This window comes from Galleria mellonella, unplaced genomic scaffold (assembly GCF_026898425.1).
Source record: "Galleria mellonella isolate WM207_F2 unplaced genomic scaffold, CSIRO_AGI_GalMel_v1 utg176, whole genome shotgun sequence".
In the NCBI taxonomy this organism is placed as follows: Eukaryota; Metazoa; Arthropoda; class Insecta; order Lepidoptera; family Pyralidae; genus Galleria; species Galleria mellonella.
In genome coordinates, this window is record NW_026442019.1 from 170131 (window position 1) to 189287 (window position 19157).

At 35.0% G+C, this 19157-nt stretch overlaps 1 protein-coding gene across 3 annotated transcripts; it reads left to right on the forward strand.

Annotated features, from left to right (window-relative positions):
• The first annotated feature begins 8023 nt into the window (after positions 1-8023).
• Positions 8024-18150, forward strand: LOC113520063 (limulus clotting factor C-like). 3 transcript variants are annotated; one of them, XM_052893525.1, is made up of 9 exons: positions 8024-8440; positions 9051-9086; positions 9950-10127; positions 11179-11409; positions 12540-12649; positions 15689-15856; positions 16555-16635; positions 17606-17762; positions 17883-18150. In XM_052893525.1, the coding sequence occupies exons 1-9, from the start codon at positions 8195-8197 to the stop codon at positions 18110-18112; spliced, it is 1437 nt and encodes a 478-aa protein (XP_052749485.1). In that variant the 5' UTR covers positions 8024-8194; the 3' UTR covers positions 18113-18150. The 3 variants fall into 3 exon arrangements, with proteins under 3 accessions (XP_052749485.1, XP_052749486.1, XP_052749487.1); XM_052893526.1 differs by lacking the exon at positions 16555-16635 and having other exon boundaries at positions 8025-8440; positions 17582-17762; XM_052893527.1 differs by lacking the exon at positions 16555-16635 and having other exon boundaries at positions 8027-8440.
• Positions 18151-19157: the final 1007 nt, after the last annotated feature.

Sequence of the window (19157 nt, forward strand, 5' to 3'; positions counted from 1 at the left end):
AACGTACTGTGGTCTGGTTCAGATTTTTTTTAAGTAATTTAGAATGACAAACAAGCTAATGGCCCACCTGATGGAAAGTGGTAACCGTCGCCTATAGAGATGCGCAGTACTATGGACATAACAGGGTATACTGTTACGCCCTGTATCATGGGCATGCGTTGCCATTCCTGAGGACTCGGCTGTTATTCCTCTGTACCCTGTAAATCCACTGCCATATGTTACCTTTCAAATCGAAACACAGCCATGCAGAAACAACTGCTTTATGGTAGAAACACGGATGGGATAGAGGTGCCCATGCAAACGACTTTTGTACAAAATCTCCCTCTGGTAAGATTCGCAATTCGGTTGTACTTTTTAGGTTTATTACCTCATAACATCGTCAGTTATAAACCGAATTGGATTGAAAAAGATATACTTACAAATTGGCCCCATAGAAATTTTGTCAATTTTTACTTTTATTTATTTTTGAAGACTCAATATCCAATGTAGTCTCTAAGGAAAATTTACGCGATTGAAAATCTTGAATCCTAAATATAGATTAAGACCTTAACAATTTTATATTTTAAATTAGCGACCCGCCCCGGCTTCGCACGGGTGCACATTACATCACATCACATTAAGAACCTTTAAAATCACCAGTGTTTCTCTACTATATTATGCATGTATTATACATATAAACTTTCCTCTTGAATCACTCTATCTATTAAAACCGCTTTAAAATCCGTTACGTAGATTTAAAGATTTAAGCATACATATGGACGAACAGACACCGACAATGTCTTTGTTTTATACTATGTAGTGATGAAGACCCAATACCCAATGTAGTCTCTAAGGAAAATCTACGCGATTGAAAATCTTGAATCCTAAATATAGATTAAGGCCTTAACAATTTTATATTTTAAATTTGACGAGCTCCCAGTAAGCTAGAGAGGCAATAATCTTCTAATCTTTCACTTTTTAACTGGGAGGGTGGCTTGGAAATTATTCGCTTCGTATCACAATAAAGAATCCGGGGCAAATTATTTTTTTTCCTCGAGCAAAGAAAAAAAAAAGGATAAATTGCGTACTTGGTCTTGACAGAGCAGTCATTATGGGCAAGTTTTATGTTCAACACTTTATCATTGGATGAACGAAGGTACGCTTAGCTTACTACGGTTTCCTCTTGTTTTTTTTTTTTACAACACAGGGGGCAAGTGAGCGTGCAGCTTACCTGATGGTATCATGGGCGAAACAGTATACTCTGTTATGTCCATGGTACTGCTCATGTCTATAGGCGACGGTTACCACTCTCCATCAGGTGTGCTGTCAGCTTGTTTGCCATTCTAAATTGTATAACAAAAAAAAATGGTAAGTGACTACCGCCACCCATGATCACCCGCAACACCAATGGCATTGCAGGTGTGCTTCCGGCCTTTTAAAAAGAAATGTGCTCTTTTCTTGAAGGTTATGATGTCGTATCGGTTCGGAAATCTTGTATTAAACAAGTTCATATTCTGCTGTTTTGTTTGTTTGAAATTAAAGTATATTATACTAGCGAATCGCCCTGGTTTTGTATGATGATTATATCAGTCTTTAACTGTCCATTGCTGAATATAAGCCCCCCTAGGTGGTTCTTGCCAGTAGTTGCCTTGGCAGACGGATTGGCAACCGCAGTTAAGTTCTGGAGATGTTTTAAGAGGAACGCTGCTAGTCACCTTACGACACCCACGGGAAAGAATGGGGTGGCCTATTCTATACTGGGACCACACGGCTTAGGTATAGGTAGATAGTATAGGTATAGGTAGATAGTAAAACTGGCGGGGCACCAGTGAGGGATGATAGGTGACGATGCATAGACAGGTCAGTTAGCCCATCGTGATGAATACACTTGGAATTCAGCACGATGGTTTCCATTGGGAACTACGTGAAGGTCGACCTGGTTAAGTATATTGCTAGCAATGGGGTCCTTAGTCTCCATTGTTAAAAATCCCTTCCCACCTGGTGAGAGATGACAGGTGAGGATGAAGTTAGATCACTTGATTTATCGTGATGAATTCACCAGGAATTAGCAAATGTCGAGTTATAAATAGTAGGGGCTGTCCAACTGGTATCTTGAAAGGAAAAATTTTGCAGATCAATTTTCTTTTTAATGCCTTAGTAAATAAGGGAGATTTTACCGTTGCAAAATAATAAGAGACTTTGGAGAAAGAAGAATATTATGATAAACACATTGAAGGAATTCTTTGCATGTCGTTCGAATTTAAATATCACGTATGTGTCTTAATACGTCGCTTGTCTTTGAAGATTTTGCTTCGCCACGAGGAAAAAGAAACACAATGTGTTGTTTTAAGTAAATTAATGCATAATATGAGTAATGTTATTTTATAAGGAAATAAAATGAGAAAAAATCTCTTTTATTAGGAAAATTCGCAGTGTACTTTTCAAAGTACAGGAAGAATAATTGTAATAGACATTGCGTTTAATCAACTTAATTTTTTTTTATGCAACTTAGAATGGCTAACAAGCTGACGGCCCACCTGATGGAAAGTGGTAACCGTCGCCTGTAGACATGAGTAGTACTATGGACATAACAGAGTATACTGTTTCGCCCATGATGCCATGATACCCCCCATGCGTTGCCATTACTGAGGAGTCAGGTGTTATTCCTCTGTATCCTGTAAATTCACTGCCATATTCCATCCTTCAAATCGAAATAGAGGCATGCAAACACAACTGTTTCACGGTAGAAACACGAATGGGACAGAGGTGCTCGAGCAAACGACTTTTGTACAAAGTCTCCCTCTGGTGTGGTGGGGGTGTTTGTTATTTCTTGCGCCGTAATAGCTTAACAAAGCACTATGAAATTTGATATATTATTTCCATATATATATATATATATATATATATATATATATATATATATATATATATATATATATATATATATATATATATATATATATATATATATATACTATGGACAAAAATATGTCTGCGGCCACGCAAACGAAGTCTCTTGTAAAAGCTAGTATTCATATAACGCTCCGATTTCTACGGCTGAAATTAGTCTTAGAAGCTTACTATGCTTAATTTTATATTTAGTCCTTTGCTGTTTCTTTGAATTTGAACCTTATTACTACAATCATAAAGAGCCAATTCCAATGATGTTGATCGGAGCATAAAATCAACATATACGGATTATTGACGGGACTATCAAGGACGTCGCTTACAGAGGATTTGCCTAATTCATAGTGCAAGTGTCGTCGATACAGTGACGCGTGGAGATTCAACCCTGGCATCTTTTACACCGAGCTGTAATTTTGTATGAATTATTTATTTTATTTATTTATTTCCTTATTATCGTGTCTTTATTAGACAGATTCCAAATCGACAAGGTACAACAAACGACACTGGTTTGGATTTTACAATAAGGTTGTGGAATGAGCTCCCTGCCGAGGTTTTCCCAAGAGACTACAGCATGGGGTTCTTCAAATGGGCGGTAAAGAGGTTTCTTCAGGGTCGGCAACGCACGCGTAATACCTCTGGTATTGCAGGTGTTCATAGTCTACGGTAACCACTTACCATCAGGTGAGCCGTATGCTTGTTTGCCACCTCAGTGGTATAAAAAAAAACATAAAATAGACATTCCAGCTTTTGTGAATTCTGTCAGAGAACATTAAAAAGAGATCAGTAGCTGCATTAGAAATGTTATTTGATAGAACAGGTGCTCGAATGAAAGGTGTATGTAGTTTTTTTTCTAAATCCCAAATCTATACGAACACACGGGAATATTCTGATGGTTAATTTCGGCCACAAAATACACTGCTATTCAAAAAAAGTATATAAAAGTAGTATAAATTAAGTTGTGTTGTTATATAATAAAAATGAATTAACTTGGTAAAACTGATCATGTTTCGGTAATTCAGCTTATGTAGAAACAGTTATATACGCACAGATTATAAAAAAAAAAAACTTAAATTAGCAGTTACAAAAAGCCGGAACATCGTATGTTTCCGTGGAAAAGCACAAAGCTCAACTCTTCTTTCTCAGCTCTTCACTCTCGAGGGCCGGTTTATTTAACAAGTTCCACGACTGGGATTGTAGTTCTTTTTAACCAACTTCAAAAAGACGGTCATTTTCAACTATTCTACATCGGGACCACACGGCAATTTCAAATTTTAGAACAAAAGTATTTATCCTAAATCCTATCCTTATTTGTATATAATAATTACTCACATGAGATAAATTTATTTAAATAATTAAAATGTCGAAATATATTGGAGAAACATTTAGTTTTACTTATAGAACACTCCCTTAATGTGTATATTATTACTTCTCCTTAAGTTGCCATCTCCTACCGAAAAGGGCGATCATTATGTCAATCTTTACTATATCCACTGCTATCCTGAAAAGGGATCTGGTGTTAATTCCGAACCACTGTCTTAGATATTTTAACCAGCCATCTTGGATGTTTCCCTGTATTATAAGTTGCAGAAGACTGTATTTTCTATTATGTGTCTTAAGTCTGTACCTAGGCGACTAACATTACAGTGTTTTACAATATTTATTAATTCTGCCTTTTTGTCTATTCTCTGTAGAACATTCTCTTTACGTATATTTTTACACTACGGTGTGATTTGTGTACGAAAACACCATATTGACGTGAGTGGATTAATTCGGCGTGTCGAACACATAGAGCTATGTACTTAATACAGTACATTGTTGTTGGTACCATTTGTCATGGATGAATGGTTATTGCATAGCTTGTTACCCTGCATTTCATGTGCTTACTATGCCATGAATAATGAGCTTTTTATATCTAAGTATAGAAGGAAGTTATAATTATATTGTTCCATATAAAAAATACCGACTTAACCCTTAAAAAAGCCTGATTTTTTAAATCAAATTTAAAAATATATAAGTGTACCCGTTACTGTGTTTACTAATGGGGAAAAATAGTAAAAAAAAAAAACAAAACGATATTTTTATATATTTATTTTGAAAAAAACATTTGGTAACATGTAAACTGCCAAATATTAAAATAAAATCGATTGTAGGCGCCCAATGCGATTTATAACTCTGGTATCAAATTTGAAACTTCTGGTATTTAAGGATTAAATCGAGATAAAACCAGTTATTTTGATTTTTAAACTAAAGTACTGAACCGATTTCGATAAAATTTGTATAAGACTGAAAGCGTATTCTTTCAGATAATTTTTTAAAGGAGAATAGATAAATATATAGTAGGTGTTTTTTTTTTAATGATATAATAATTGTAACCCCGCCAGAGTTATCGGTATACGTTGGCGGGGTACCAGTGAGAGGTAATAGGTGAGGATGAAAACAGGTCAGTTAGCCCATCGTGACGAATTCAACAAGAACTGTTCACGATGGTTTCCAGGGGGAACCACGTGGCGGTTGACCTGATATATATTGCTAGCAATGGGGCTGTCAAACTCCAGTTCTAACAAACCCTTTCCCCCCTAGTATAGGTGGTGTTATAGGCCGTATGGTCCCGGTATAGAACAGGCTACCCCTTCCTTTTCCGTGGTGTAGGTGTCGTAAGAGGCGACAAAGGAAGGCTGAGGGATAGGCAGCAGCGCCCCTCTTACATCTCCAAAGTCTAACTGCGGTTGCTAATCCGCCTGTCAAGTCTAGCAACTACGGGCAAAACCCCCCAAAAGGGAGGCTTATATTCAAAAGTGGACAGATGATGATGATGATGATGATGATGATACTTGATGTTGTCGATGCATGAATTGTTCAGTTCCTAGCAAAATGGCGACATTTGCATGCTATTCTGTAAATGGCTAAATATGCTCGAAATTTTATGTAAAACTAGCTGTTGCCCGCGACTTCGACCGCGTTTCCGTCGTTTTTCGTAAAATAAGTAGCCTACGTCCTTCCTCGCGGTTCAGTGGTTTTGATGTAACACACACATTTCCCTTCACTGCTCTGCTCCTATTGATAGTAGCGTGACGAAAAGTATACTATAACCTGCCCAGGAGTATGGAGAATAATTGTACCAAGTTTCGTTAAAATCCGTCGAGTAGTTTTTGTTTCTGTAACGAACATACAGACAGACAGATAAAAATTTTACTGATTGCATTTCTGGCATCAGTATCGATCACTAATCACCCCCCGATAGTTATTTTGGAAATATATTTCATGTACAGAATCGACCTCTCTACAGATTTATTATAAGTATAAATAAGACCACCGACACTTACTCTGTTTAACATAAATAAATTTATTATTACCTACTTAAAAAATGTAATGTTTCAAATTGCTTTATAAATGACGGAGTACTGAGGTAACAAACAAAAAACTAAATGAAGAACCTCTTCTTTTTAAGTCGGTAGAAAAATAAATAAATCTTAAAACAAAAAAAAAAACCTTAAAAAGCGAAACCGGTCAAGTGTTTATTATAATAATTTATAGAATGTTTATAAATATATATATATATATATATATATATATATATATATATATATATATATATATATATATATATATATATATATATATATATATATATATATATATATATGTTTATGCAATGATATCTATATTATTTTGTCTCTGGTCGTTTGTTTTGTCTATTTATTAAAACAGTAACCCTCGACGCAAAAAGTCATAAGTTTGACGTGTCTGAGTATTGTTTTTATACCATGAATGTCGCAAACGTACTGGCTGTTGGTAAACTGTCACTGTGGCGATAGGGGGGGGAGCTGTTCGTAATGCGGACTACAAGTCCCATTATCAGCAATATACCCTGTCAGGTTGACCTCCACGCGGTTCCCTTTGGAAACCATCGTGTGATTTTTTTTTATACAACTTAGAATGGCAAACAAGCTGACGTCCCACCTGATGGAAAGTGGTAACCGTCGCCTATGGACATGTGATTCAACAAAACTTTGTTACTACCTGATTAATTACATTTCATGACTTCATCGCGACACTAAACTCTGTCTATTCCAAAAAAGTAATATCAAAATTGGTTCAACATGCGTAAAGATGTGCCACCTTTACAAAAAACACAGATGAATCGAGAAATCCCTCCTTTTTAAATTTTATTATATGTAATAACTAGTATCAGATTGTGATAATTAACATGTTTATATCAAACTCATATTTGATAATAAGAATTACGTATGCATATGCAAAGACTTGTTTGGTTTTATTTTTTTCAACCGGTTTTCCTCGTCGGTTCAATGTTGCAGTAAATTAATATAAATCGTCTTTTTGCTGCATGACTAATATTTGTTTTAACATTGTTCACTTAATTATTTGTTATGCGCTATTGCGACGTAGAGAAAGTATTTATTTATTAATTTTTTTAGAATGAAAATGATTGGTATGTTCAGATGACTGATTGTCTATGGTAATGGTAGACAAAAGCAAGGCATCAGTGGTGGATGAAATGAAGAAGTTAGGTTAGTAGGCCAATTGTGGTAAATTTACTGGGAATTAACCATGTTTTTCAGAGGGAACCGCTTGGAGGTCTAGCTGTCAGGATAAGTACCATTCCTCTCTCCGACAATAACTGACTATTTATACACCTTGTTGTATCAGTTTTTTTTATGGTATATACATATAAACTAAGGTCGAATAAAATACGAAAATATGGTTTCACCATGTATGTCGTAGTAGCCCAAATAGGCTACAGCAGAGTGATAGTTTTGCCTAAAAGCAAAGCACTGATTTTCAGCTGCAGCCTAAAGTTAGGCTACACGGACGCGTACAACAAACCCAGTGTATGTGACCCTATGTGACCAATTTAACAGCCAAAGATAAAATTGTATTATATAGATACATACTTACATAAATGATGTATAAATAATATATTTTATTAATTAATTAATCATACAATATAAATAATATACCAAAATAATTATATAGAAAGCAAACCTTTTTTTAAAAGGATTATATAGATTTGTTTAAAGTTGGTTAAATAGACATTTCTAACAATGACTTAATATTCAATATTGCATGCAACATTCATACGTCAGAAATTTTAAGATGGTAGTCAGAATCGACATACTGCAGTGAACTGATTGTTTAAATCCTTCGTCAGTTCTAAATAAAAATAAATTATATATATAAATATTATTTCCATAGCATTTATACTTTAGTGTTGTGTATTATAATATTTATTCTGTTTTATTTTTAGTGTTGTTATAAAATTAGTGTAGTGTATAAATTGTGTTTAAACATGAATATGTTACTATTACATATTGTAGTTCTTAGTAACATACTAAAATATGGACAAACACAGATTGCCTTAAATGCTCCTATAGTAAGAGAATACCCTTGCAAAGCAAGTCAGAAATTTGACGCAGTATTTGAAGTGGGTTTGCCCAAGGATCAAAATAAATATTACTTAAATATTTATGAGGAATTTCCTGCTCAATCCCGTATCGGAATTAAGTTCGATTCCGAAGCTATAATAACTACATTGGTGAATAAGAAAACACTATTTTATATATTGCTAAGTATAATAATATTATATTATACTTATATTACAATAATAAATATAGTATAAGTATAATATCAGCGGGTAATGTAGTTCAGGAAAGTTGAGTATGACATAAAAAGGAACTTAGCAAAGGAATTTAATTTTTTTTTATGAAATTTAGAATGGCTAACAAGCTGACGGCCCACCTGATGGAAAGTGGTAACCGTCACCTATAGACATGAGCAGTACCATGGACATAACAGAGTATACTGTCTCGCCCATGATACCCACCATTCGTTGTCATATATAAGAATAAACATACTCGTACATTCATGTATAAAAAAATATGTACACATGCACACACGCACACACGCACACACGCACACACGCACACCCGCACACCCGTACTCACGCACACACGCACACACGCACGCACGCACGCACGCACTCACGCACGCACGCACGCACGCACGCACACACACACACACACACACACACACACACACACACACACACATTTTTTTTACATTCTTTTCGTATCAGTGTGTAATGATAAAGTAATAATATATAATATTATAACTAAACGTTATTGATAAGATTTTTTTCATTTCAGTTTGAAAAGCCTTACCTTGGACAGCTTTCAAATAGGGTGAGTAATTCTATATGTTGATAAATGTATATATTTTTTTATATACTGTGAAATCGTGTGAGTGGTCACGTGACATAATAGTGGTAAAAAGTGTGGACTTTTTACCACTATTGTGGCCCAAAATAAGAAATTAATAAGTGTACTATGTCCACAATAATAGCTACTGCATATCTACTATGTATGAGAAATGCAATAAACATTTTAACTTATATTTTATATATCAAAGTATACAATCAATTCTCAGCAGCAGTATTTTTTTATACAACTTAGAATGGCAAACAAGCTGACGGCCCACCTGATGGAAAGTGGTAACCGTCACCTACAGACATGAGCAGTGCCATGGACATAACAGAGTTTCCTCCCACGAACACTCAGGTTATGGAATGAGCTCCCTGTCTTGGTTTTCCCAAGAGCTTACAGCATGGGGTACTTCAAAAGGGGGGTAAAGAGGTTTCTTTAGGGTCAGCAATGCACGCGTAATACCTCTGGTATTGTAGGTGTTCATAGGCTACGGTAACCACTTACCATCAGGTGGGCCATATGTTTGTTTGCCACCTCAGTGGAAAAAAAATACTGTTTCGCTCATAATACTCCCACGCGTTGCCTTCCCTAACGACTCAGGTGTTATTCTCCTGTATCCTGTAAATTCAAATTTCCGAATAGATATAACATTGAAACCTTTAAGAAATGAGCATATTCCTTCCTAAAAAGTTGGTAACATACCTGCAAATTCTCTGATGTTGCAAGTACCTATGGGCGACTATAATTACTTGTCATCAGGTGAGCCGCATGCTCGTTTGCTCCCTATGTTATAAAAAAAATATTTATAGAACAAACCTCACTTTGTTTTAAATATTTTTCAGATCGGTGACACTGCAGCTAGAATAGGAACATTTGCATCGGATTATGAAGTTTTTATAACGATTTCAAATCCAATGTCCGAGATGAGTATTCTTGTTAGAGGACCTGATATAGGAACAGTGCCATATCCTATGTCTATTATTATAAACTCGGTAGAATACTGTGAGAATCCAAATCCAGTAAGTATTACTTACAAGTAGATTTAGTTCCAAAAAAACCGACTTCAATCGTGGCAAACTCAGATGTTTTGTTATAAAATCAAATTACTAAATCAATTTTGACGAAATTTTTATGAGATCTACCTGTAAGTACATCCTTTCAAGTGAAAAAAGAATTTTTCAAATCGGTTTATAATTGACAAAGTTATGAGGTAACAAATATAAAAAAAAATACATTCAAATTTCAAATATTCGACTTTTTGAAGTCGATTGAAAATAAGCTATTTTTTTTATATACCACTGAGGTAGCAAACAAGCATACGGCCCACCTGATTGTAAGTGGTTACCGTAGTCTATCAACACCTGCAATACCAGATTATTACGCGCGCGTTGCCGAACCTGAAGAAACCTCTTCACCCCCCTTTTGAAGAACCCCAAACTGTAGTCTCTTGGGAAAACCTCGGCAGGGAGCTCATTCCATAACCTGAGTGTTCGTGGGACTAGATATCTGCATCCTAATAGTTTTCACACACTGTGAAGACTGATGAGAAATCGGAATCCACGGAACACTTGATGTGCAACTGCGATTCGTTGGCAAGTATGCGTATCAGTCTCTGGGAACGGCTTATCCAGAGCCGGGGGACTACAGATATTTTAAACCGCGGTATATCGTTAAGGTAACACATAGGACCTATGAAATGATGGTAAAAGGCAGGGGAAAGCACAAAAGGTCCTGATGGGTGGCCGTGCAATGGATTAGCTGACCCTATATGCGAAAATAAAATAAAATAAGATCTTAATAGTCTATTATTATTTTAATGGGTGAAAATGGAATAGTAACCCCGTTTGGGCCATGTTTTATATTTATTATCTCATAGCTCCCTCAGTTCTAAACCGATTTGGAAAATCCTTCTTTCATCTGAAAGTATATACTTACAAATTCGTTTAATAGAAATTATATCAAAATCGGTTAACTAATTCAGTTTTTAAATCAAAATATCTAGATTTATCACAATTAAATTAGACTTTTTTGTAGTTTTATATCCTTTAACTGTCATATATAAACCCCTAAAGGTTTGTTGACAGATTCATTGAAGGATACAAAGGATCCGCGATTGCGGCTCTATCAGTACCGTCCAGTTCCTGTGGGAGACGTAAAGTGCAGCATACAGAGCTAATTGTCAATGGCCGACCAACCAAGCCTGGAGACTGGCCATGGCACGGAGCCATTTACAGACTGGAAAAGTCCAATGTGAAATACATTTGTGGTGGAACACTTATATCAAAAAGTTTTGTTATAACAGGTTAGCAATAGTATTGAGCTAGCTCCAGTACTGTACGAATTATCGTCATCATTATATCAGCCATTACTTGTCCACTGCTGGACATAGGCCTCCTCCCTAGACTGTCATAAGGAATGGTCTTGAGTCACCTGCATCCACTGACTCCCTGAAATTTATTGGTTAAATTTATGAAAAAGTGTAAACACGTTATTATTATAGAGCAAACTAAAACGCAATGCATTTCAGGTTGTCACTCCATACTGCATATTAGCATACACAGTACGGAGTACGGAGTCGACAATCAAGACCCTTTCTTTTGTCGGGTTTTCGACCTATGTGACCAGGCCATTGCCACTTCAGCTTGTTTATCATTCAGGCTATTTCGGTCACTTTGGTCCTTTTGCGGATATCTTCATTTTGGATTCTGTCACGCAAAGAAACTCTATAGGTCTTTTAGTAATTTGGCATACGTATAGGATCATATTTCGGGTCATCACTGGCAACACACACTCTATGTACACAGTATGTTAATTAACGTACGTACGTACGTATTTCCTTTCCCGTGGGTGTTGTAATAGGCGACTAAGGGAACTTAATAGCTCGACCATTACAATGGCAGCAGCGTCCCTTTTAAAAAATCAAAGACTAACGACTATTGATTACCAGTTTGCCTAGCGTGGCAATTACTGGCAACACCTCCCAATACGAGAGGCCTATGGGCTCAAAAGGACTTGTATCCAGAGCCGTAAAACATATTAATGAAAAAAAAAGAGAGGCCTATATTCAGCAGTGGACAGTTTGCTGATATGATGCTGATTGTACATTTACCAATTTTTAAAAGTAATATTTTCCACGTTTTAAATTCAAATATTTTTAAATTTAATGATTTTTTTTTTAGTATTAAATTTGGGTGGCAATCTAACTATATTTTATTATTACAATGAGATAAATAAATCTGTAATTGTACTCTGAGATTTAACAACCATATCCCATCTGTTCTAGAAGATTTTTCATTTAAAATGTACTTGGTAATAGAATATCATTTACTAGATTGCATCTCATTATTGAATTGGATTGAATTTTGAAGCAATTTCAATTCATACAAAATTCTGTTTTAATTTAAATAGTTGAATTCGTTTAAAACATTTCAGCTGCACATTGTTCGACAATCAATGGCGGGCCTGTGTTGCCAGAGATAATGAGCGTCATTTTTGGAAAGTACAATTTGATTGGTGGCGATATTGCAATACAAGAGCGAGAGGTGAATTTGGTTAATGCAACTTTGTATTAAAATTAAATTTATGTCATGATGTAACGCACACATTGGCTTTTTAAATTTTATTTCATTCTAATACCAAAAGATGTTATTTTTTTTTTTTCATTTGTCTATGGAACAGGTTAGCTTTTTTTGTTTATCATGCGTCCTTTTGACCAATGTCGAGCGCGTTCTTTTTTTAAATGTTTTAAATAATGTTTACAGTTGAATCAATAAGGTTAGAATCAAACATACATACATACATACCTGTCACGCCTGTCTCCCATTAGGGTAGGCAGAAACAATGGAACGCCAAATGCTTCGATTCAAACAAACCTCTTTCGCTTCTTCCACATTCATTTATCTTTTTATACACGCTCGCCGGTTACGGGTACTTTTAATTTGGCCCTTCTTCAGCACGTCGCCTATTTGGTCAACATACGTCCGTCTAGGGCGGCCCCTACCGACATCTCCATTCATATACAACATAATACACTAAATCTCGCCTCGTCGCCTAAGTTGAAGCAAGATAAATTTATCTCTTGAGTTATATTAAATAGAAATTTAATCTATACTAATATATAATGGAAAAAAGTTTGTTTGCACTAATTTTGCTATTGACTGCTGTTAGTCGAATTTGAAAAATTCATTTTGCTTTTAATAGTTAATTTCTTGTGAAAGGTTATTCAATAACATGATATGTGTTTGCATGGCTGTGTTTCGGTTTGAATGGTGGGATATGGCAGTGAATTTACAGGGTACAGAGGAATAACACCCGAGTCCTCAGAAATGGCAACGCATGGGGGGTATCGTGGGCGAAACAGTATACTCTGTTATGTCTATGGTACTGTTCATGTCTATAGGCGACGTTCACCACTTTCCATCACGTGGGCCGTTGGCTTGTTTGCCATTCTAAGTTGCATAAAAACAAATCAAGGAAAGAAATAACAAAAATTGTGACAAAACCATTTAATATGGTTTTAAAACTTAACAGAACAGATTTTGATAAAATTTCGATGAGACTAGTCTAGTCTATCTAATCGGTATTTATTTTTTTATTTTATTTATTCATTAGTACGAATATGTGTAGGTACACGGCGGACTTAATGCTAAAAGCATTCTCTCCCAGTCAACCATAGGGAAGTGTCAGAATACACGAATGCGGTACTAGTATATATTGATATACATACATACTAAAATTACATATATAAACGAATAAATATATATGAATAACAAATATACTTACACATATATGACATATACTATATTATACACGAAATTGAGAATAATATAAAGTACTTGCTGTATTATAAGTATTATTCTTTTAAATAAAAATATGGGAAATTGGACTTTGAATCAATAAAACAACCTCTCCAATATTATTTTATATTGGTCTTCTCTACTGTGCTACTAGGAAGTCAATGCAAGTCTGCTCTCTAGCTCATAGAAGTATCGCTCGATAAGTAGTGGGGCGGTGACGTAGGAAAGTGAAAGTTAAATACATGAGTCATTCAATATCGGTCTTTAGTCAAATGAGACATTAATTATTGCACATTAATTTAAACAATATCAACAAAAAAAATCCAGATCGGTTTATAACTGATAGAGTTATGAGGTAAAATACATAAAAAAAAAATATAACCGAATTGATTCAGAACGTTCTTTTTTTTGAAGTCGATTGAAAGTTCAAGTCAATATCCAAACAATACAATTATTAATAACGTTAATGAATTTACTATTATTTTGTTTCAAATTATGAAAATTTTAATATCCATTATATTATTGAAATTTGATAATACTTTTACATCGTTAAATATTTAACACAAATTAAATTAATTTTAATATTTATTTACTCTTAATTGTTAATGGATCTTTAGTGATTGTGAATTCAAGTACTTTTATAGTCATAAAAGGGATGTCTGGAAAATAGGATTTAAATAATTAAGCATACCTATTTTGTCTATTTCTATCTATCTATCTATTTAAGAGCTGCGCTCTTGTCGGTGGAGTTCTTGCCACTCACTACGATTTTCAGCGAGTCTCTTCACCTCTTGATACGACATGACACCAACTCCTTCTTGATCTGCCTGATGTAACTATGTCTCGGTCTCCCTCTCCCCCTCCTTCCTTCTATCTTACCTTCTATTATAATGTTCATAAGTTCGTCGTGTCGTATCAAGTGTCCCAACGTTTTTCCCCTTCTGTCCTCAATAGTTCTAATAATTTGTCTTTTCTCCTTAACCCTAAGCAGGACCTCCTCATTGCTAATTCGATCCCTCCAGCTAACTTTCTCCATCCTTCTCCAGCACCACATTTCAAAAGCTCTAAGTTTATCCATTTCCTTCTGAGTTAATGTCCACGTCTCACATCGATACAGAGCTATACTCCAGATATAGGTTTTGATAAGCCGCTTTCTAATATCTTTTGTTATGTTAGTCTGTAAAAGGTGTTTTTTGTTATTGAAGGCTTATTTGGCCATGGCTATTCTCGTGACTACATCCGGAGTACATCTGGAATCAAATCTGTCTATTTATACAAATGTATTATTTTAGTATTTATTAAAAACTAGCTATCCGGCCCGGCTTCGCACGGATGAATGAAAAAATGAAAAAATTGACACATTTATATAATTGCCAGTGCATTTTGCTCCACTAACAAACTGATTGTTTATTTTTATACAACTTAGAATGGCAAACAAGCTAACGGCCCACCTGATGGAAAGTGGTAACCGTCGCCTATAGACATGAGCAGTATCATGGACATAACAGAGTATACTGTTTCGCCCATGATACCTCATGCGTTGCCATTCCTGAGGACTAATGTGTTATTCCTTTGTACCCTGTAAATTCACTGCCGTATCCCATCCTTCAAACCGAAAAACACAGCCATGCAAACACAACTGCTTCACGGTAGAAACACGAATAGGACAGAGGTGCCCAAGCAAACGACTTTTGTACAAAGTCTCCCTCTGGTAAAAAAGATGTCGCTGAATATTACCTATTCCTAATACTGTTTAAATAAAACATAATAAAACCCTTTTAACAGATATATCAAAACATAGTGCATGAAGATTATAATCCAAAAAGATTGGACAATGACATCGCACTGTTAAAAATGAAGACTGAAGTAAAGTTTGATGATTATGTGCAGCCAGCTTGCTTATGGCATTTAAATGCTTATAAAAAGGTACCAAAAGGAACCATTAAAGGAACAGTGAGTATTCTTTTTTTTTATTTACCAGTTTCCTTTTTTCGGGGCAACTAATTCGTGTACTCTCTTTCAGCAAGCGGAAGGCTATTTCCAGGCTATATCCATGTCCATGTTCATGGCCATGTCCATGGTACTGCTTATGTCTATAGGCGACGGTTACCACTTTCCATCAGGTGGACCGTCAGCTTGTTTGCCATTCTAAGTTGTATATATATATATATATATATATATATATATATATATATATATATATATGTGTGTGTATAAAAAAATATATATATATATATTTTTCAACTTTCTATCTCTCGGCTTGACAGCTTGTGTTTCCTTTATCTGTCCCATGTAGTTATTTTTCCGTCTTCCCTTTCTTCTTCAGTCCTCTATCTTTCCTTCTAGTAAACTAAAATTATAATTTAATCATATTTAATTTAATAAATTCATCATATTGTACAAGTTTTTTTTTATACAACTTAGAATGGTAAACAAGCTGACGGCCCACCTGTTGGAAAGTGGTAACCGTCGCCTATAAACATAAGCAGTACCATGGACATAACAGAGTTGTCCCAGTATTTTGCCTCTTCTATTCTATATTGTTTTAGTGAGATTAACAAATGGTGATTTATTTTTTATATATATAGATTTATGACCAGAGAAGGATTTTGTATAAAAATCGTCTGGGCGTCGTCTTTTTTTTTATACAGGTAACACAGCGGGCAAACGAGCATGTGAATCACTTGATGCTAAGTGACTACCGCCGCCCATGGTCACCCACAACACCAGAGGTATTGTAAGTGTGCTACCGGCCTTTTAAAAAGGAATATGCTCTTTTATTGAAGGCAATGATGTTGTTTCGGTTCAGAAATACTGCTGCTGGAATTTGATTTCAAATAGTGGTTGTGCATAGAAGAAAGTAAAGGGAAAACGCACCTTAGAGGACACTCTGTCTCACTCTTGTTTCTGCCGTGAAGCAGCTGTACTAGTGTTTCGGTTTGCAGGAATCACCCATGGCAGTTAAATTTCAGTGTATTTCATTATTATTTCAGCCGCTAACTGTCCACTGCTGAACATTAGTCTTCCCCATAAGAGGAACATAGGCCTCCTCCTGAGGGAGTTTTGCCACTAGTTGCCACGCTTGGCAGGCGGGTTGGCAACCGCAGTTAGACTTTTACAGATGTTTTAAGAGGGACGCTGCTGCCCATCCCTCCACCATATGCTCCCTTATTCGCCTCATACGACACCCACGGGAAAGGAAGGGGTGGTTCATTCTATGCCGGAACCTACATGGCTAAATCACAGAGTATAGAAGCATTATATTATAGTCCAGAGGAATGGGATAGCATAAGGCGTACCATTGACATTATCAACAGAGTATTTGTTGTTATATCCATGTTACTTTTTATGTATTTATACGACGGTTGCCACTTTCCATCAGGTAGCTATCAGCTTGTTTGACTAATAAATATTGTATAATTTAAGACTGTGTTCCATATAAAAAGGCCCCAGTTTTTTTCTTTAGAAACAAACCAACAAAACCGATGTTGTAATATTTCCATAGAACTAATCTAAAAGTACATCTTTTCAAATAAATGAATAATTTTCCAAATTGGTTCATTAATGACAAATAAAAAAAAAATGTACAATCGAATTTAGAACCTGCTTCCTTTTTTGAAGTAACTTGAAAATAATATCACATTATTTTTGTCAAACAACTATCGTTATTTTAAATAGTCGATTATCATGTTTTATTTTCAGGTAGTTGGATGGGGGTTCAATCACAACGATACACTGGCAACCACCCTTCATCAGGTGGTTCTACCGAAAATATTGGACAGCGTTTGCGTCAAAAGTAACATAGACTTTTTTGGAAAAATATTGAATGATAGAAAATTTTGCGCAGGATACAGAAATGGTATGATTTTGTATGGACGAAAATCGATATTAATAATTAAGGGGCTAATGATTAGGTTAAAAGTAACCATTGTTTCTTGCAATGAATAATAGTCAATGAGCTGACTATAAAATGTTCCAGGTACCTCAGCATGCAACGGAGATAGTGGCGGAGCTTATCAAGTATTTGTCCCCGATACACCTGGTGATACATCAGTCAACGCGTCTGGCTCTTGGCATGTCCACGGCATAGTATCACTGGCTTTGTCGCGACCCAACGAAGCTATATGCGATAACACACAATACTCAATATTTACTGATATCAATTCGTTTGCTGGATGGATTTATAAACATTTTAAACCTGATTACTAATGTTATCGATGTATATAAATAAAACAAATTTATCACAATGCTTTTGTATTATTGCCAGTGCACTTTGCTCCACTAACAAACAGATTGTTTTTATTTTTTTATGCAACTTAGAACGGTAAACAAGCTAACGGCCCTCCCGATGAAAAGTGGTAACCGTCGCCTACAGACATGAGCGGTACCATGGATGTAACAGAGTATACTGTACTTATTCATTAAAACTAAAATGTTCTACAAAGCTATTTTAAATATTAGAGTATTATGTCATTATGTTTGAATTTGTTTTATACCACAATGATGGCAAACAAGCATACAGCCCGTCTGATGGTAAACGGTCACTGTAGCCTATGGACGCGTGTAATAATAGGGGTGTCACGTGCGCGTTGCCGACTCTGAAGAAACATAAATATACCCTTTTTTAAAAATCATATACTGTAGTCTCTAGGGAAAACCTCGGCAGGATATTTTCCTTAGCGAAAATTGACAACTAATTTTTGACAACTAATTATATTGAAAATTGAATGACAAATTATCGCAAAAAACAAAGCTAAAAGAAATCTTTAAGATATTTGTCATTTTTATGAATAAGATTATATAGATATATCAATAAGATATATCGAGAGTCAAAAATAGGTCAAAATTTTGTCAACTAAATGCCACTTAGACGCATATTTTAATTAAATAACAACGATACAGGCAATTTTATCAATGTTCCAAGTAATTGGTTTAAAAATTTTACAGATTTGATTGTTTATTTAAATTAGATTTTTCTGTTTTTTTTTTCTGTACGTATTGTTTACAATTTAATATACATTAATTATAATAACAACTATTTTCAATTAATCATAAACAAAATTATATTTTAATCTATGTTCAGAAATAAATCTTTTAGTTTAATTAATTGAAAACGGGTAATTTAATTAATGATACTTAAGAATATTTAATTAACAAGAAAACAACTTTATTATTGCTTAAATCTCTTTAAAATTCGATTAATTATAACCAGTTTCAAAATAGAAAAATACATGTATATGTTCAAATATTAATA

Excerpts from the sequence above, each read along its gene's own strand:
- LOC113520063 (XM_052893525.1), top strand. The coding sequence starts at position 8,195 with ATGAATATGTTACTATTACATATTGTAGTTCTTAGTAACATACTAAAA. Across the intron at positions 8,441-9,050 it reads AAGCTATAATAACTACATTG|TTTGAAAAGCCTTACCTTGG; the intron begins GTGAATAAGAAA and ends TTTTCATTTCAG. Across the intron at positions 17,763-17,882 it reads TTGCGCAGGATACAGAAATG|GTACCTCAGCATGCAACGGA; the intron begins GTATGATTTTGT and ends AAAATGTTCCAG.